We start from the raw sequence: 21,561 nt of genomic DNA on the forward strand, positions 1-21,561 counted from the left end.
CAATTCTGTGTGAATTACGTGGCCTCATGGTGTATTATATGATACATCCGCGTCATTCACTGACACACTACTGGTCCAACAGGATTCCTGTAGGACCAATAGTGTTAGTGAATGAGGAGGCCGCACAGGCAGCGCGCAGCTGCATGAGACTCCAACACTTCAACTGCCAGGAGTGCATTATACCAGCCCAAACCGTTCAGCGGTGGTCCGGCCTGGAGGGGACATGCCCCAACTATATAAGCTGTTGGATAGCTGTCACATAAACACATAGCAGTTAGAATGTATATAGCCAACATAAGAAGAGCATCTGTGTGTCCAGATCAGACGTTCAGCTTGGAAACATTTTAGGAATTCAAAACACATTATTAGTCTGCAATCAAAACACTGTAGGGAAGAATCCCTTTTATTAGCCTTTGAGGCACAAAGTTTCCACACAAATTCTAACACCGCTTTGCAGCACCTCTGAGAACGGTTTTACACTTTTAGAGAATGATTCACTTTAGTTGAAACCGGATTTTTATTTTTGGTATTTTTTCGTTGTTAATTATTGAGGGTAAAAATGTGCTCCTGCCTCATCCAGTCCTTTGTTCCTCATACCTCAGTGATCTCACTAGTTCCATAGTCTGAATATTGGTTCAGCCGGCAAAATGTCTGGGCCTGCTAAGTGTAGGCGATGGGTTAACTTTAATGTTTACTAATAACAAGTAAGCATGGTACCATTTTCCATTGTATTTTACCCACTAGGGCATAGCGTCCGGCTGCATACCTTTAGGCTGGACAGATACAATTTGAGGAGGCTGACACGCTGTCCTGAGAGTTGGCACATTTGCTCGGCTGTGAGAACTTTGGAGATATGCCTCCACTCACCAATGTGAGTCACACACTCCTGCCACTGGTGCGAGATGCAAATCAGAAGTGTTTTGGAGAGATGAGAGGAGTTGTGGGCGACCTAGTATGTACGCCACCGAGGTGATGTAGCAAGCTCCTACATGGTGTGACCATTGCCTCCTCCTGCCCTGATTTGCAGCAGGCCACTGTAGGGGCAGGCTGGGCAGGGGGGGCATCTGGCCCCCTAGGCCGGTCCCATAGCGGGCTACCTTGCACTGGGCCACCTGCATTTTGTGTCCTTTAAAAAAATATTTCTAACAGGCTGCTGAGTCGAGTCTTTGCCCTTGGGCTAAAATTTGCCAGCCCTCAACTGGAGCCATGATCTGCAGGGTTTGGAACTCAAATTGCATTGTATACTGATTTTATTCTCTGTATAAAGTAATTATGCCTCCAAACACTAGATGGCGCTGTGGTATTTACTACAGCACAGCTACATTAGATAGTCTCTATGATCTCCGTGTTGACTGTCGGTGAGAGGTGAGGTTAGTGTTAGTGCTAAGGTGTACTTTTATATATGTTAAAGATATTTATAGTATTATAGTATATGCATATATATATATATATATATATATATATATATATATATAAAAATATCAATAGGGGGTAGTAGGAAGCCAGAATTTTAAACTAAGGACATGTTCTTTTATATCCTACTGCGTATTAGCCTGGTGTGGATGGCAAGGGGAAGCTACAAGCGTATTAGCCTGGGCCTGAACCATTAATCAGGGCCTGTGGCATGCATGTCAGATGTAAAAGCCCAGACATAAAGTACAGATAGTTGGTACCCTCATAAAAGTTAGTAAAAGTAACTTTGGGAACAATCATGTAAAGTGTATTTTGATGTTAATTTTCTGATTTATTTTTTTTACCTGACAGATTTAAAATATAAAAATGTTTATTTTCACATGCCACCAAAATAAAATAATTGTTTCATCCATTCACAGGGAAAATGGTAAAATGAGGTCTAGTCACGTAAACCTAAATTACCTCTTGTCATGAGGCTGTTAAACACTGGGACCTCTTCACAGCATTATAGGCCCCCAAGCAAAGCAGTGCACAACCACTCACAGGAATAAAATGTAAATTATCGATAAAATTAAGATTATATTAAGAGTACCTCCAACAAAATCAGTGTTTAAACATTAAAAAAAACATGCTGTACAGCAGAGATTAATCCACATAAATGTTTGGACAATATAACATGAGGCTTGAGGTTGAAAAACAAGAAATTCAACATAAAAATGGTACTTGGTTGGTGAATCATACAGAGGGAGATGGGTTGGGTACGCTTTAACGGTGCGGAAAATTCCGACACTGAGGAGCCCTGCACTTAAAATCCGAAATGGGTGGAAAAATTATTTAAATATTCGCAGACTTACCTCCATACCGACGCTGTAGATCTCCGATCGCAGCAGGATGCTGACCGCAAGTGATTCCGACTAGTCAGGAGTCCGTCACTAGACTTTGACGTCATTGCGACCTCTATCACTTTTAATTTAAAGCGGCAATGTCAGGACCCCGCAGGTTAAGTGTTTAAACACTTAACCTGACACTGCCGCTTTAAATTAAAAGAGGTCGCAATGACGTCAAAGTCTAGTGACGGAAACCTGACCAGTCGGTGTCGGAATGATGGTAATCGTGAAACCAATTACCGCCGACGGAGATATATATTCGCAAAAGCACGATTGCATGTACATATAACAGCTGATACTTATGTGATTAGTCCACCTAAACGTTATAATGAAGAAGGTTTGAAGCTTCTGAACAAATCATTCTTTCATACTCCTTTAAGGGAGATCCCTGAAAAGGGGTGTGGTGGGTAGACAGAATGGGGCGGGGCATGGTGAATCACGTCATTCTGGTCCCACCGCAAAATCAACATTTTGTCACAGGGCTGGGAACAAAATGACGTGATTCGCCATGAGTCTCGCCATTAAGGATGCAGGAGACTTGCCTGCTCTCCTGGGAGACATACCCGAAATTCGGGAGTCTCCCGGACATTCCGAGAGAGTAGACAAGCAAAGATTAAATCTCCCGTAATAATATGCTGAAAAGTTGGCGAGTCGAGTGGGGCCCCTATGCTCGTGGCACCCACGGGCAGCTGCCCAGCGTGCCCATGCGTTAAGAAAACTCTGGTTAAACAGCCATATTGTAAATAGTGTTACTCATCTTTTTAACCACTTAACTGTCTTCAGCTCTATACATTATACTAATGATATAAGGGTAAAATGTTTTAGTTATATGCCTCATATGAATATTGCTACTATATAAATGACAATATGGACACTACATTAAAGTGAACGGCTGAGTTTGGGAATAGTTGCCCAAGTATCCAAAATCATGCTGGAGAGCACACAGTCCCATTGTCCATTCTCTGAGTTACTCCTTTTGGCCACAAAGTGGCGCTGTTGCAAAAGACAAAGGATTACATTTCAGTTTCAGCGTTACAGTCTTATACTTAGGTGTACATTTTTGCTGAACCACCACGTGTTAATGATATTAAGGACAAAGAGGCAAAATACACACAGCCCGATTAATATATTGCTAAATAGCAAAAATAACGCATGCAAGCTTATGCAATTCTTCCTGATCAATGAAGGCTCGGGTATATGTCAGTACACCTGCCCTGGCTTCCTTATTTAAAGGCATGGTTAATGCGAGGTACCTAAAAATATAAGGCAGTTAATTCCCCAGGAAGGGCCTAGCACAATCGGATCTGGATTATAACACGTATTAGCTGCCTTCCTTTTGACAGCGAATCGGTCTTGTTTCCAAGTGCATAGACTGACACTGCAGCTGTAGAGCCTTTACCGTCTGTATAACAAGCTCTTTTAAAATAAAGCATTCACCCCTCTTATTGGCATCCAGACTGCACCAAACGGATGCAAAAAAAATAAAAAATAGAATCAGTGCCCTTTCAAAATAAATATAATAAAAACCAGAATATATTTCAAAGAGCCAGTGTGATTAAGATAAAATACACTTGCAGTGTGATCAAAGATAGCGATGTTGAAAAACTTGAAATACGTTTGGTGTTGAAATGTTTCAGCCATTCTAAAAAATGTTCTGTTTTAGAGCATTTTTTGGCAAGTTTAAGCTGTCAGCTATCAGATTACAAGGCGTGTTGTTTGCTTGCAAATGTATACAGTACACACATATTTCCCCCAACTCACACACACACACACACACGCACACACTTGTACTCATGATCCCAAACCTCCCCTCCCTCCCCTTAACAATCCTTATGCAATAGAAAGTCAGCTTGGGTCCACGTCTCTCTCTCTCCAGAAAGCTGTAATAGCTATGAGCTGTGCACACTGCTTACTGTAGCCAGCTTTTCATAAGGATTGCTGGGATGAAAGAGGCTCATAGTATCTCTAAATTATCTTCCTCTCTTTTAACCCTTGTGATTGACTTTTATGCCACACTGTCCCAACATTCTGCAGCCCTCTCTCCAGACCCTGCATTGGATGGCTTAACCTGTCACTCACTTCCCAAGTGGGGGTGGTGTGTTCCTATGAGAAAACATATTTTGTGATTCGCCCGCCACCTCTGTTACAGCAGTGCGGTTTGACTTTGGCTTGTTATGAACTCCTCTGAACGGTTGTTAGGACTCATGTTGAGGAGTCAATCTCAAGAAGCTGGAAAAACTTTGCCATTTTTTCTTTCAACTTTTGAGGACTCAGAAAAATGCTCAGACCATTGACACTATTACTAGCTACAGAGACACCGTTTTTGAAACACTTTTCCACTGAGGAACGGTTGGCCGATATCACTTTTCAATCTGATTGCGAGCTTTCAAGTGTGACAAGTGCCACAGCCGGGGATGACCAGACAAGGGCAATTTGTATAGATCAGAGTTTTTTCAAGCTGTTTTGTCTCTTCCATCTGATTGGAAAAATTCTTCAGATTCAAAGTGAAATTTACCCTACTGAGAATCCTAGACCCAGAAGAGGGTGTAGGGTTTCCTGAAAAGAGGACACAGGTAGGGTCAAAATGCCAAAAGATATTTGAAGATGCAAAAGGGGAAACTGGAGATGGATATATTCGGGAACAAAAGGAGTTTTGGGAGAGTGGAATAGAAGAAACTACTCCTAATTTCAATGTAACCCAATGCTTTCAGTCTCTAAAAGGTATTTGAAGGTCCACTTAGCATTTGCAAGAATATACATGACATCTTAATGCTACTCAACCGATATACTAACACATGTATATTTTGACACCTACACACATTGATGTTTTTTGAGATAAGGATTATAATGAAATATAGGTAATCCTTGTATTATTCTTGAGTATGTCAGCCATGGAGGTGTCATATAATATCACAATTATGACACATATGGATGCGGTCATCACTACTGTGCTATTTGCTGATTGATGGTTGTAAAAAGATCCTAGAAAAATTATTTGTAGCAAGAATTTGCCATTTACCATGTAGCACCTATGTACGTCTCCATGCACCGTCTTATAGGCATGTGGTATAAAACTTGCCAATGCAATTATCTTTTTTAAAAAAAAAAAAAATTAAGTTGTTGATTTGCACAGAGGAAATTGTATAAATTTATAAAAAAAAGTGAATATAAAAATATTTTAATAACAGAATAACTTACTTATAAACATGACACCAAAAGGGTAAATTGAAGTCTAAATGAAATGCAAACTGTAAAAATTTTATTTTCAAGAACATTTTTCTAACTTTAAAATATAAATAATGAATTTTTTTCTGAATAATAAATTTACTAGATATTTATTTCTACAAAAAGAGAGCATTTGCTATCCAAGTGCATTCAAAACTGCCCAGGATAAAAAAAAAAGAGCTACATTTAAATATTGAAAAAAAAATAATTTAGTTTAAAAAAATATATGTATATTTAGGAAAATCCATTTGCTTAAATAAAGGTACAAATTTTGTATTTTTTTTTTTTTTTTTGGTGTGTGAAACTAGAGCAGCACTAACTGAGATTCTGTACAGCGTAGCTCAGACACTTGGCAGAGAAAGGGTTACTCTGCAGAGCACCAAGCCATCTGGCTGGGCTGGTTAGGTATAATCGAGCAGATTATGTTCACAAGACTCAGAGTTTTAAGATTCCTCACCCATAGAGCAACTCGGAATGGTTTGTAGAACACCCGCAAAAAAAAAAAAAAAGCCAACAACTTTTTGAAACTCTGAATGAATATACTTCCAGCAAACTACAGCTTCATGTCGATGTTTCTTAATAGATTGACACGGATGCCATGGTTAATCCAACCGTCACGGTAAGACAATTTACCTGCAGAGCAAGGTAGGGAGCAGGCGAGAACAGTGGGAGAGGAGGTATAGTTATATGCATTTAATAAAATGATTGCATTTCAGTCTCTAGACTATATTAGCAAAAAAAATTTACTCTGAGAGCAATTGGAAAAAATACTCTGTCGATTATAGCATGTTGAATATTCTGCAGGTCTATTTTGCAAGTGGATATACAGTGTGTGGGATATATTCTCAGCTAAGAATTAAGCAATTAAAAAAACCCAACATAGGCATGTTTAAGAGAGAGCGAAAAAAAATTAATTTTAATTTACAGGAAGAATGCAGAACCAGTTCCAACAAACCCCATTCACCCACGTTGCAGCCCTTGACAAAAGCAGTCAAAATGTATCTTGATGCTTTTGTGTGCAGGCATTGCCTTTTGGCTGGCAGCTTAGTTAAACATTCGCCACCATCGATTGTGTATTATTTTTATTTTTTTATATATACAACACAACGTTCCCCATGTGCTGGATACTGTAAGTGCAGCGATAAAGCTATTTACTATTCCAGTAATCTCTAGGGTATGCTAATTCTGAACATACCATTTCCACATGCATACAAAGTTACTTAATAGAGTGTGGACTCCAAAAATAGCCTCCTGTTTTTTGAGACATGTCAAACTGTTTTATTACTTTATTTATTTTACTTAACTATATTAAAAAAAAAACCACATTTTTTTTTAGCATATATCTGAAGTCAACCCTTATGTGTTTTGCAGGTACAATATAGAGAGAAGAATTAATAATTAAATGAGAAAATTGAATTCACCAGGGTGGAAAGTGTCACTTGAGGTTACGATGTAGACAGCGGTTAAGGTTGCCGTTTCACACAGATACATTGTTTTATAGTTTGTGTTGCTCAAGAGCCAGGTCCCTGTTAGGTTCTCATGTTTAGAATCAGTTTACACTTGACCGGTTGTGTAACCAATGTCATCAGTACTTAGTGATAGATGTAACACTCTGGTTTGCAATGCACTATGGTAGGTTTGCAGAAATTTTGAAAGTGTGAAAATCTTTGGCATGCAAAATAATAAACATGACTGATGGCCAAGTCATTCCTGCATGCATGGGCATAATAAATGATCATGACTAAACGCTAAGGGAAAGCTACGGGTATTAAAACGATGAATGATCTCAGCTAATTACCTTGCTAGCGTGAAAAATCATTACGTTAAGTGTAAGTGGAGTATTTATGTAGGTTTTTGCAGTCATTAAGTTGGACGTTTAAGTTCTATAGAAACACTTCACTTGGGATTTATTTTTCTCACCCATACTTAATTTTAAGGCCATTAATAAGCATAGTATTTGAATGGTATTTGGTAATTCTCCACTAATGAGATTGTGCTGGTTATTTCTGAATAGCCAATGCCAAAATAGCGATGAACAAATCGACGTCACCTGTTTATTTATTTCTTTTTGGACTAGTGATAATTATTGGTTGTCGGATGCCTTAAGATCTTCACGTTTTAACCTTCTTCTTTATACAGTCAAGAATATTTCGTTCTTTTAGTGGATAGGTATAATCCACTGACCATTTGAATCTGAAGTGATGTATTGATCTGAGATTTTACTTTGCATGGGTCTTTCTTAGTAAAAAAACAAAACATTTAATTATTAAAGGCAGATTATCTCAATCTATACTGTAGTTTGAAAGGAAACCAAATGGATTAAATGGCAACTGTGTGTTTGGTATTTGTAAAAAATATATTTCATGTATATTTTATATGAGTTGTATAAGTTCTGATGGAAACTGTAGTTTACTTGAACTTGATATGGAAAGATCTTACCATGAAAGTTCTTAGAAGCTTCAATACTGAACATTTGATGTAAAGTAATTTAGTAAGTTGTTTTGCTACTGTCATCGTTCACCTATATTTTGATTTGTTTATACAGAATCTGTGTGTGTGTGGTGGAAGTCGGAGTGTATCTTTGGTAGAAACATTTCTGCAAAGTTAATGATTTATTTTCTAATGCACCGTTTCAAAGCCACCAATCAGCTCTGCCACAAAATTATCTTCCGGATGAATTATGTCATTAGCTGGTCTCTAAACACAGGCTTTACTGCCAAAATGGATGTGACCTATAGGAATAGATCCTGCAAAGACCATTTTATTCAAGACAAAACTTTTAGGAAACAGTGTAGGAAGATATGATGATTTCGAATGAAGTGGGGTAGTTCTTCCTATAGTACAAGCAGATGATCAAACATATTTTGTGGGTTGGTGCATTTTAAATGTAAAGTTCTCTGCCTGGCCATGGTTCTTAAGCCATTCAAAGATGCATATATGTAAGATATGACCCATTGGTGTAAAGTAGGTAGTTGCTATTTTAATACCCAATAAACTTATATACTCACTGTAGACTTGTGTCGGTCAACATTGTAGGATTATGGCCAAAGTTTACTCATGGTTGAGAATGTGAATCAGACAGAGGACAGCAGGGGTGGGCTGGAGTGACAAGGAAGCAGTGGACCCCCCACGCCCCAACTGGTCCATAACTTGCAGCAATGCTTATATAAGTATTGTGCACCCATAAAGTGTACGTGCAGACTGCTGAATGTTGTACTTATAATATACAAGGGATTTTAATATATGTGACAGTGAGTTCTGACGTCATTGTATATAACTGGTGAGTTCTGATGTCATCGATTTAGTGTTCATTAGGAATATGTGTATATTATACAGTATAATTCACAACCTACTGTCAGTTATTATAGACATTAGTAGTCACCTCAGATTTATTTGATCTGTATATTAGCTCTCAGCCTATAGCAGTATACTTTTATATGGTCCCAAGTTCCTTGGTGACTTCCACTATCCTTATAATTTGCATTACTCCATATATGATGTGCCCTCACAAATGCTAGCATGTGGTGGATGGCTCTATATAGGATTTACATGAATCTGGAACCAATGGCACCTTTTAAACTCTACCATATTTGAAGTGGTAGCCTTAAAACATCTTAATGTTTAGTCCCCATGAAGCCTCACCTTGATTCCACATGATACATAAGTTGGTGGTTGTCACGTTAATGAAAAGAAAGAGTAACCCACAACCAAGGGAAATAATATTCTGCTTTGTCTCTACTTGCTGAAACCGAGGTCCCACAAAAACCTCTGTCAGTGTGATTGTAAGAAAGGGACATGTGAATGCCGTGGTAGGTATCATGTTTATTATTTACATTCACCTACAGATCTATGGCAGTCCTTGTATTCCCATTTTGTTAATTTTGCTGCTTAGGTATTGCTACAAGTTAATCATGTATATGGTCTCCCATTTTTCTTGACTGTTGATGTTGTTGGCATAATATACTTTAATTTTCTATAGCTACTTGCAAATTGCAAGGAAAAAGCCTTTGGTTCCCAGGTCCCAGGGTTGTAGTGGAATGTTGGTCATGTGCATCGTTAGGGTTCTGGAATTTTGAGCAAGAATCTAGTGATTTTGATATCTGATCTGATATTGGAGCTGTCTACACCTAGGTCCCTGGGGAATTCTAAACGAGATCTTGGGTTGATTTCGTGGGTCCAGTATTTCCTTGGTATGGGTTTCATTGAGGGAGATCTATAACAAAATCTTTCTCTTTTTCAGCTCACCAACTATACTGCTGGGATCACAATAATAGCAGAGAACCGCCAAAATATTGGGGTCACCTAGACTCCCTCTACTTTTGGGTGAATCTGTGACCTATATGACTATCACTTTACGCACCATTATGTGGCAAACTTGAGGATGAGAGATCCTCCTTAATTTTGGTTCTGCATTCACCAACTAACTGTGGATAGTTTCCGCTAGTAAATTGACAACCTTTCCTTTAGCCATAATTGATTCTTTCGATACATTACAGCCTTGGTCAGTCTTCATATTTCGCTCTTTCTTGATCTTGGTAATGGGTCTTTTTTTTGAAGGAGGAATATTTCAAAACATAAACACTTTGGTTCCTGAATGTCACTTATGAACTATTTAGATGTTCCTCATTCATGGTAACATTCACAGTACTCTGTTCTGTAAAAAGTCTATGGTTACGACCTTCTGTTGTTATGAGTAGATTAATTATCCCTATTACAGCATCACCATGGCTGCAAGTACAGTGCAATGGAAAATAGGAAGGGCCGTTTACTGTATGTCTGTTTGTGAGAACCCTAAAGAAGGACCCAGTTTAATTGGGCTGTTGGTGCTTATCTAAAAATTATCTCTGAGACCCTGCTTTTAAGTTTTAGAACACTAGCATTATCAGATAGTACTAGTTATAAATATACCTTTTTTTATACTATCATTTATTACTTCTTGGAGATAAGTCTGAGGTAGGAAGTCAAATTAACTGATGTGAATTTTAATGAGCCAAAATGTATTTACGACTCTGTTGTCTGCAAATAAATGCCTGGAAGGCATGGAAGTAAACCCAAGGCTGTATTTATGTTGTAAATGTTGGAGATAATCCAAAAGAAAGAATCTTGTTCATTAGCTGTACCCACAACTTGGTCACAAGGTGCAATTCTCAGGACAGTGCATGAATTTAGATGGGATGTTTAATGATCTTGCATTAGTTGTTATGATGACAGCTTGTTGCCATAGTAACATTACTTGTTCTATCATACAGCCAATTTGCAATACCCTTTGACACATTCTACAAAAGCATTGTCTTTTTTTTATATTCCTCCGAATTAGTCATATTGTTTGCCTTTGTTCCACTCTTGGGAGTGGTAGGATATAAGATGCATAGTATTTGGCTCCAACATTCACACCTCATCTAACACCATGTCATTTCATATTGTCATCACTTGTTTAGATTTGGGAAATAAAAAGGGCACTTGCATGGGGTCCTGCATGGGGCCACCTTGGGCCTTTGAAACATAACATCATTCCCATACCTCTCAATAATTCAGATAGCTAAGCCAGCACACTTGGGGATGCACTGGGACTAAAAGGCAGCTCCAGTGCATAAAGCTGCTCAATTGTACGTGTTGTAAGCCAAAAAAATAATGTTTTATTCCTCCACAGCCTAATGCTTGCAATTAAGTTGGTGTATTGATGGCCAACTATGTACCAAGTGTTCAGTTGTCCCAAGACTATTTTATTAAAATCAAAGCCAGGAGTCTAAGTAAATTTCTTTTAACATATGTTTAGGAGCCGTGACAAGGCCATTAATGCTGCCAAACACGCTAGTCATTTTGGTATATGCCATGTTTCCAGATTGCCAGTTTGGCACTTAGGACACTTAAGGATTTTATAAAACTCTTTTATCCCATTTGGAGCCACACACACATCCTTGGCAGACTTTCCTCTACAAATGAGTATAGAGCACAACTTAGTATACTGATCTAAAATATCACAAAATTCCAAAAAGACAAAAGCTGACGAATGCTATAATATTGAATTTGAAAACCAAACAGACATTTCTTGCATGCAGTTAATGAGTTCATCAATTCAAGTCTATCTCAGATCAAACAAGAAAGAGATACTAGTGGTTTTCAGTCCAAAAAAGGTCCATTAGCTGTACGGTGTTAGGGAAGATAGTGGGAGGTTCATTGATAGCATTGGTATAGGGCTAATACCACCGATTGGTTCAGGGATTTTTTTCCTCTAGAATTAAGATGCTTTATACACCTAGATTAAAAGGATTTATGGAGATAGGAAACTAGAACTGGTTTTCTACAAAAACAAAGCAAGCAACTTTAGACTTTTTATGACATAGTCCAGTTTATCGTAATGGGGGCCCTTAGGTTGAGGATTATGTAGAATACTGTGCTTAGACGTGGCCAGCATCAGCATTACAAGGGGTACACAGTGTTACTTGCAACAACAAAAAAACAGCTAGTGTGTAATAATATAACATTATGTCAATAAGACCACTCTCTGTCCATTTTATCTTCCAGGCATTTTTGTTTATGCCAATTACAATAGATATGCTCAATTTTAAGTGTAAGATAAAAGTTTATCTACATACCAGCTCTGCCGACTCAGCAAGGACAATGCAATTAAACATATCTGCCTGGGAAACAATGATTGAAGGTGAGGGGTCTCTATAAGCAATAAGTATGCTTCATATTTTATTGGTGGCAAATCAGGGATGAAATGCTGGAATATTCATTGCCAACGATAAAATTGTTTCCATTTTTCACATTGCATTTCTTACCTAATATCTGTGTTCTTGAAATCATGTTGCCTGTTCACGACAATAGAGGTTAAAGCTATTGGGTGTATTTATTATTATATGGCGATAAGGCCATATCGATACTCAGATGCTTCGGCGATACTGGCCAGGAGCTCTATAATTGATAGAACCAAATATTTCACTGTCCATTTTCAATATATAACCCCCAAGAATAACATTTTCACCTGGTTGTTGCTATAAATGACATGTGTTTCTCCACCTATTGAGCTTCTCTGCTCCCTCCGCATGCCTGGCCATATGCACCCAGTAAATAGCCCCCAACTTTGTCACATTGTGTGGTAGAAGAAGTAATAAGGATCCACTTGCACATGATTCTTCACTCATCCCTGCTTCTTACAGGGTCATTCACTAACTTAGAAGGTGGCATATGGTTTGTGCACACCCGTTTGTCCCTAACTTTCAAAGGGGCCCGCAAAACCCACAAATTCCTCAAAGCCTACCAGCCATCCACTTAACCGTCTCCATCCTTGCTCTCCTCACCTCCCACTTTCCTGTTCGCACTCCTCTTGTGCTTGATCCCCTCCACTGACTCCTCTCGTGCCTGCTGTCTGTTTTCCCTCCCTTTGCTATGTAAACTCTTACGAGCAGGGCCCTCTTCCCTTCTGTCTCATTACTATTTCTTCTCCTACGTCACTGTACTTGCTATGCTTGGAGCTATTGGAGTCTTGGTTTTACTCGTTTTGTTCTGTACCGTTGTACCCTGTATGGTCTACTGCTTGTATTTTGTACGGCGCTGCGGAAACCTTATGGCATCATATAAATAAAGGATAATAATATTAATAATGTTTTATTGTGGCTCAGAAACATATACACGTTTTCCATGGATAAGAGTTAAGTTCACGAAAGAATGGATTTAAAGTTATCATGTGCAATATAAATATTGATACTATTATTAATTTTAGGCTGTGTTCTTATGAATCATCATCATCACCATTTATTTATATAGCGCCACTGATTCCGCAGCGCTGTACAGAGCACTCATTCACATCAGTCACTGCCCCATTGGGGCTTACAGTCTAAATTCCCTAAGGCCATGGTCGGGAATTGAACTCATGACCACAGCGCTGTAAGGCAGAAGTGCTGACCACAAATACACCTGCTGCCCATATGAATAGCGGATTATGCCTAAAAATGAGTTACTATGCTGGGCGTATACAACAGGTGCCCTACATATTGTATTGTTTAATTTGCGTTTTTCCATCACTTTAAAAGGTATTGGGCGACATATCTCTCTCCATATGTTGTGATGCTACAATTCCCAGCATGCTGGAAATAGTAGTTCCAAAACACCTGGGGAACCGCAGGTGCCTTCTTGCCTCAGTGATATCACTGGGTCCTAGTGCATTGATAGGCTGTATTCTCATCTCAGCAGATACAATGTTTACCTACACTGGGGCTCATGCTGGGTTGGGCATATGCCCGTTTGTTTAGTGTAAAATACACCAATTTGTACTGCGCACTCCCACATTAACAGCGCACACCTACTTCCATATGCAGATCTTGTCGCTTCTGACACTAGCGACTCCTTACATTAGCAGAGACAGAGCCTGGGCAGAGAAAGGGCAGACATAGCAGTCCTAGTACAATAAGGGCGTATTCAGGTAATTTTGGCTCAGGCAAACCCGCGTGGAGATCCAGCCAACCACTCGCTAGTGCTTGACAGCAGGTGCACATACATACTGGTCGCGACGGTGGTCACCAGCTTTAACCGCTTCTGATTGGCTGATTGCAGATTCACCTCTGATGCTGATCTTCATTTATCGTGCATATATTATATTATTTTCTGAGCGTAATTTATAATTAATTTTTTCCTACTTGCATTCGTATACGGGAAGAAAGATTATACCTGGTGTATTTAAATCAAACCAAATGTCTTGATTTTATGATCTGGTTGGGTGTAAGACTAGGTACACACTACAGAAAAGTTCTCCCAATGTAATGTGTTAATGATTTTTACCAATGACTGAAAGTCCTGATCAGCAGCCGATTCATGCGTACACACTATACACGTTTTACACGATTTACCTTCAGATCTCTGCTCTTCATCTGTCATAACCATCTGCTGAAAAGGTTGTGAATCTGTAGAGTCTATGGAGATCTGCCTACACTACTGGTCGTGAGTGCGTAGACATTGCAGAATGTGCCCGACATCGTTCCATCGTTTATAGAGATTTTTACTCCATTTATAAAATCAAATGAAACGATACGATGTGCTTTGGTACGATAGAACCTGATCGGTGGAATGTACACACTAATGCGATATCGGGCCGAACGGTCATTTATCGTGTGACAAACCTGTAGTGTGTACCCAGCCCAAGTGTATCTGATGTTCGCCTGACATGAACCTGGCGCCTACGTACTGGTGCAGAGCTGGATAATTTTAGCATTAGTTTCTGTTATTGGCGGTGGACCGTCATGTGATACCAGCGAATTAAACATGAGTCCTACTGTTATTCTGTCAGCCCAGATGGGCAGTGATTATATAGTTTGACTTTATTGTTGTGAAAGTGAGCAACCTGTCAAGAAACACTTCACAGTTTACTAGTTAATGAGGCTATTCAAGTAAACATAGGCTGAAGCCACATGTTTCCGCTTCAATGTGTATAACCAAAACAAGCCTTTCAGAGTTATAGTCCTTGACATTCCGCTGCCTGTATTATAACTGTATTATAACAATTAAAGTTCTATTGCTTTCTCTTAGCCTATTCCATTAAAGACAATACTGTGATGCCATATGGTGCTTTGTGATGCCTAGCTGTGCCATTATATTATGCTCGGTGATATCACACAGGTCCTGTGATTTTCTATTACCATAATGTTATAGCAGCTGATAGTCGTACCGGTAACACAGTATGCTATTATGTTCTAAGAGGCACATAAAAATCTTTTTTTTTTCCATTTTGAAGTCAAGTTCGAAAAGTTTAGATGAGTCTTCGTTATAGTTTACAGTTCACAATTCACTTGAGTACAATTGATATCAACCACAGTAAAATCAAACCGTAAACCTCAAGTGTTTTGTCTGCGGTAACCCTTTGCCGTTCCTTTACAAACTGCTTCAACCAGACTTGCTTATTCTCCTCACTGTAAGACTGGACAGACTGGGAATGACCCTACCTGGAAACCTGGAGAACGTTCTGCATTAAGAATAAAATATTTTGCCATGTTTTTAAAGAGCTATTGGGGAGTATTGGAATTGCATAACATCTATAACAACGTCACAAGTTATAAAGCATTCTCACAGATGGGACATTTTGTAACATTGCTTAAAGGCACAGGCAAGCATTTATACATATACTAATAACAGATGTATGCATATAATAATAACAGATGTGTCTTTCAGAATGGCTTTTGCTTCATGGAGCTGACTTATCACTATCAGAGTAAAGATACGTAGTGGTGATACAATTCTGCACAATGTGCCGCTGAGCGCCTCCAGGAATGGTCACGAAAGTACCCCGCGGCGATGCAACGTTCGTAGATTTTTCTTTGCACTCCATTGAGGTGCATGGAAAAATGTGCGATGTTGGGCAACCGTCATAGCCGGAGATGTGCGCAGCCAGATATCGCAGTAATGTTCGACTGCACATTGTGCAGAATTGAATCAGCCCATAAAGGTACCACGATGCCTATGTTGTATCACAGTAGAGTCCCTTTCACGACCATCCCAGAGGTCCTCCGCGGCACATTGCACAGAATTAAATTGACCTCTTATAGTCACTTTTTTTTACCTTATGCTCCTCGAATGTTAAAGAGGTTTTTCAAATAAATAATAAATTAATGAATCTTATATTTTTATTCATACTTATCTGGTGATCCAGCAGAAACACTATTTGATGCTTATCTCCCTGATACAGCCGTCACAGTAGCAGTTTTAATTGGTTTGTCAACTTGTATCTCCATGGTAGTCTCCAGTCTCTAAAACACTGTAATAAGGTGTATTTGGTAGCAGGTTATAGTAAAACATAGCACTGGAATGTGCAATCACATATAGCAGGTTACAGGGTTATAGAGAGGCAGAAGGAGACGTGTCTACCTGTCAAATCTGTGATCATGCAGACTAGGAGCAGGGAATTAAACGGTGTACAACATTGGTGTCCCACACACCAGCGCTGAATCACTGGATAGATAAAGCAAAATGTACACTGGGAGATCATAAAGAGATGGATGATACTTCTTTATTTAACTGGAGAAAACCTTTAATTACTTTGCAGGTGGAATGGTTATTATCAATCTCCACAGTGATGAGTATGACCCATCTATGAGCAAAGAACATTAAAGGGATAATTGGGGCAGGACGGTGGCTCAGTGGTTAGCACTTCTGCCTCACAGCACTGGAGTCATGAGTTCAATTCCCGACCATGGCCTTATCTGTCTGGAGTTTGTATGTTCTCCTTGTGCTTGCGTGGGTTTCCTCCAGACTCTAAAAACATACTAGTAGGTTAATTGTCTGCTATCAAATTGACCCTAGTCTGTCTGTGTGTATATTAGGGAATTTAGACTGTAAGCCCCAATGGGGCAGGAACTGATGTGAGTGAGTTCTATGTACAGCGCTGCGGAATTAGTGGCGCTATATAAATAAATGATGATGCAAGAAAATAAAACAATCCAGGTTACCATTTCAGTTAATGCTGTAGCATAAAACCTGTATTTGTTTTGGTTTCTCTCCATTGATATAATAACAATACACATTCTCAAATAATATTATGTTTTGCTGCTGTTCTCATTATTATTATTATTTATTTACCGACAGACCTTCTTGCAGATAAGTCAGACTGGTTTTGGGACATACTTGCAATGTAAGTGCGAAACTAACTGAAAGAGGTTGGCAGAGATTTGCGCTCTCTTTGCGGTAAAAGAGGGAGAGTTTTCCTGAATATATATGAAAAGGAAAACTCAGAGGTGTATCGTAGCCATACTGATATGCTTAATAACAGTGTGTTTTTTAAAATGAGAGATAAGAAAGTCACTATACAGCTGTGTTTTGTGTTCTTCTGTCTATTTTTTAACAAGCTTAATGGGGGAGGGTCTAGGTCATGTTGGGTTTATTGTGGGTATTGGAATCTATGGGTGCAGTAACCAATATGAAGGTAGAGAGGAGTAGGGCTGAGAAGCATTAAGTATTGAATCAAACAGGGATGAAAACCTGTGAAATATAGTGTGATCTTTGTCATTCTCTTACCATATCCCTGTCCTAGAGTAAAAGATATTGTTATCTTTGCCTCTCTCTGACTCCACTAGACACACCATTCATATACTATATAATCAATAATGGGTAGATTGGCAATGTTTGGCCTTAGAATACTGGTAAGCAGCCTGCGATGCAGGAAGTCAATGTTGTAAGATTACAACAACATCCAATTGGCAAAGGATACACAGACAGCAACTTGTTCCTGCTGGACGTGACTGAGACTTCTGCTATGGGCCAATCAAGTATATATTCATACAGGCAAATAAGTGCTCTATACAGTGACAGTACAGTGCTGGTAGCACTAATAGCAGCACAGAAGTAAGTCTCCCCTCACCCTCAGTGCTTGCCTTCATGTCTACAAACGATGGGACAACTGCCAAATAGACCTGATATGCGTCTCCTGAGTCTAGAACTCTTACCGGCCTCTCCCTGTCTTCCTCTGTGCACCAAAATCCTCCGTCATCTCATTTTTTTCAGCATTTATTGCACCACTCTGTCCCTTAGTGCCTAGAATCTAAGTAGTTTATTGTATTGATAAGTGTCTACTGACCCCCACACAGTGATTCTTTGGACCTGTCTATTTTTTTTCAATAGTTCTATTCCTTGCATGAAAGTGGACACTTACTTATTCTTAAAAGTCAAATGATACATCCAGGTTTAATAGATTATTTGTAAATAGAAGCACCTGCCTCACTTTATTTTTGTTCAGTAGAAACACTCTCTCTAGCAGAGACATTAGCTCTTCAGTATGAGGGGGTAGCGTGGAGTCCTCCGTGCAGAGCCGGCTACCACTGCAGCGTCATAAGCCCATCAATGGGTTTAAAATAACCACAGTGACTTAACACTGACTGACGTCAGAAGGATGATAAATGCAGAAAAGGGAAGAAGTAGATCCTTCATTTGCAGTACAGTACACTCTAGTGGAGACTGTATGTGACGATCACAGGTAGACAGAGAAATCTATTTCCAAGGTATCCACAGTGCCAAGTTTAGTAAAGCAAAAACTCCACAAACATTATTGTGACATAACGGGAGAGGAGTTGGAGTTATGGGATGAAACCTTATAACCGTAATGTTGAGAAAGATGGTTCGTATCCCAATGTCAGCCCATTGTGACTAGAGATGAGCGGGCTCGGATTCCGCTAATCCGAGCCCACCCGAACAGTGCGGATCCGAACGGGATCCGAGCACTGTTCGGATATTTTTGGCGGGCAAAAAAATGAAACCGAGGCTCTGTCGTCCAAGTCTCGCGTCGAATCTCGCAAGGGGTGGGAGGGAGGGCCCAGAACAATTCCATCTTGTACCTCTTTTTTTGGCATTATGTGCTCAAGCTACCTCGGTGCAACCTTTTGGCCTAAAAACAATATTGTGAGGTGTTCAGAATAGACTGGAAATTAGTGGAAATGATTGTTATTGAATGTTATTGAGGTTAATAATAGCGTAGGAGTGAAAAAAAAAATCCACGAAACTGGTTTTAGCACTTTTTATGTTTTTTTCAAAATAAATCTGAATCCAAAACCTTAAATCCGAACCAAAACCTTTCGTCAGGTGTTTTGCGAAACAAATCCGAACCCAAAACCTCAAGCAAATCCGAATCCAAAACACAAAACACGAGACACCAAAAGTGGCCGGTGCACATCCCTAATTGTGAGTCCATTTGAGTCCCAATTACATTTTAAACTCGACTGGGCTGAGCAGCTGTGTCTAAGCAATACTGTGCATTGCGCTGTGTATGATTATTTATTAGTTATTTTTGACACAATAAACATAACATGGGGGTCAATTGCTAATCTAGTGCAAGTAGACAAGATCAATCACAGCTGATTGGTTGCTATGTGTAACGGTACATTCCACCTTTATTAGTAATATGTACATGTAATAAATATAATAAATAATGTACCATGTTGGAGAGTTGCTTTGACATTTTTTTTTAGATAAAGATTTGGCCACTTGGGAAACTGTGGCCACTAATAATAACCAATGAAAGTATAAAGAAAGAACTGCAGAATAAATGATTCTATATGGTTTGTTGAACATGTTTAGAAAGAAAACAAATTACAAAAATACACCCTGTCTATAAAATTGGTATGTTTTTTGCTTAAAGAGCTGCAATTTCAAATTAATATTGAGACAGTTCTGTGTATTATACATGAATTATCTTGCGTGATTATACTATGCTCAGTATGTCCACCGTGCTCGTTCACTCCTCTGCAGAAGGTGTCTCTGACTAAGCAGGCAGAGTTTGAGTGACAGCTTTGCAAACCTTCTGCACAGAAACACTTTGGGCTAAATGTATCAAGCTGTGGGTTTGAAAAAGTGGAGATGTTGCCTATAGCAACCAATCAGATTCTAGCTGTCATGTTGTAGAATGTACTAAATAAATGATAGCTAGAATCTGATTGGTTGCTATTGGCAACATCCCCACTTTTTCCAACCCGCAGCTTGATAAATGTACCCATTTGTGTAGATGGGTTGATTCATACACAAGGGCAGAGCCAGTCATGTCCCATTTATTAAAATTACATTTTAGCTTTTTGACTTGTATGGCATCCCATCAGGACACTGTCCAAAGGACATGGGAGGAGCTTCCGATGTCTGTAATGGAGTGAGGAGGTGATACTTTACTTTTGTATTTTACCTCCATGGTTCATGTCTAAACATTTTCAGTTTAGGAGTTTAGTGGTCCTTTAAATCCTACAGGAAACGTTTGCAAGTGACTGACAGCTCTGAGAACACTCTGGGAGAGGTGCTTGACAAACAGATAATTCCCTTTACCGCTGAAGGTTGTATAAGGTTAAACAACACTGCTCTCATGCAGTATTAACGTGACCCATTTTACTAGGACATTTCTTTAACTGGGCATATATTTGTGTGTTTGTGAACAGACCACATTTCACATTTTTACTATGGGTCAGTTTAACCATACTTGCCCACTCTCCCAGAATGTCTGGAAGACTCCCGGATTCCGGGTAGGTCTCCTGGATTCCCGGGAGAGCAGGCAAGTTTCCCGCATCCTGCCCATTTGGGTGTCAAAATGATGCACTTCACGGGGAATCGCGTCATTTTGGCCCCGCCCCGCGACAAAACTACGATTTAATAACAGGGCCAAAATAATGCAGGTTGCCCCGCTCCTCCCACCCTCCTTCCACACCCCCTCCCCAGGATCTCCCGGATGCCAGCTTCATAAAGATGGCGAGTATGAGTTTAACAGAGCGTTTGGGCAAAGCTATCATAAATATACTTTTCTTCTCACAGTCACTTTTTCAATGATTAGTGCAGCTCCGGAATGTTACCCAAGTTAGCCCAAGTACAGTCCTTTATACAAGCTTTGAGATTAGTTATACAGCCTAGAAACAGCGTTACAGATATATTTATTTTCTATGTTATGTTCACCTTCTTGTAACTGTTTCCTTACTAAGTGGATAGTCTGTGCTAGCTTGTAAAATATAGCTTATTGCAATACACTCTACTCCACCTGTAATCGCAGTCTGATCCTGGTTACACAGATTTATGAGTGCGGGGGGGGGGGTGGGGTAGGAGATGCGAGTTAGGTCTAGGAAATCCCAGATGACATCTTAGCTGTGACATCATAGAGTCCCTCTAAGAATGTGGATGCACAGGATTCTGCACCATTTACTGGTGTAACATGATTGTATGCCCGGGAACAGACAATAGCAATTTCACTTCTAGGTAAGGTGAGCCTTTACCTGTAAGTGAATGCTTGTTGAACTACAAGCCCCAGCATAACCATGGATGACAGTGCCTGCAGTGGAACAAGTAAAAAAAAAAATACAGAAGCACACAAAGATTTGCATATACTTTTAGCTAAATTAAGACACTTTATTAATCAAGGATCTTCATCTATGGCTTAATAATTGCTCCTTAGGGTGCCCTGCTGGAGAATGGCAGTGTCCTCAATTGACCAGGATGGGTTTAGAACCAGTCAGAACTGCTGTGTAGTGGTGACAATTACAGTATGCTTAAACCATGCCGATTGTCATTTATAAATTGACCCCTGTCCTTC

General features: G+C 39.4%; 1 protein-coding gene across 5 annotated transcripts in view; it reads left to right on the plus strand.

The window, feature by feature from the left end:
- Positions 1-1,334: 1,334 nt before the first annotated feature.
- NTF3 (neurotrophin 3) overlaps positions 1,335-21,561 on the plus strand; it is a 60,382-nt gene continuing 40,155 nt past the window's right edge. Inside the window, exon 1 of one of the 5 annotated variants that reach the window (XM_075210221.1) lies at positions 1,335-1,370. Coding sequence is in view for 1 of the 5 variants with exons in the window: in XM_075210218.1 (XP_075066319.1) it covers positions 6,124-6,144 (21 nt within the window). In the remaining 4 variants the exon portion in view is untranslated. Of the gene's footprint in view, positions 1,371-4,132; positions 5,022-5,958; positions 6,145-21,561 lie in introns of those variants that run through there. The other 4 variants (XM_075210222.1, XM_075210220.1, XM_075210219.1 and 1 more) reach the window with 4 other exon arrangements.

Source organism: Mixophyes fleayi, chromosome 4 (genome assembly GCF_038048845.1).
Source record: "Mixophyes fleayi isolate aMixFle1 chromosome 4, aMixFle1.hap1, whole genome shotgun sequence".
NCBI lineage: Eukaryota > Metazoa > Chordata > Amphibia > Anura > Limnodynastidae > Mixophyes > Mixophyes fleayi.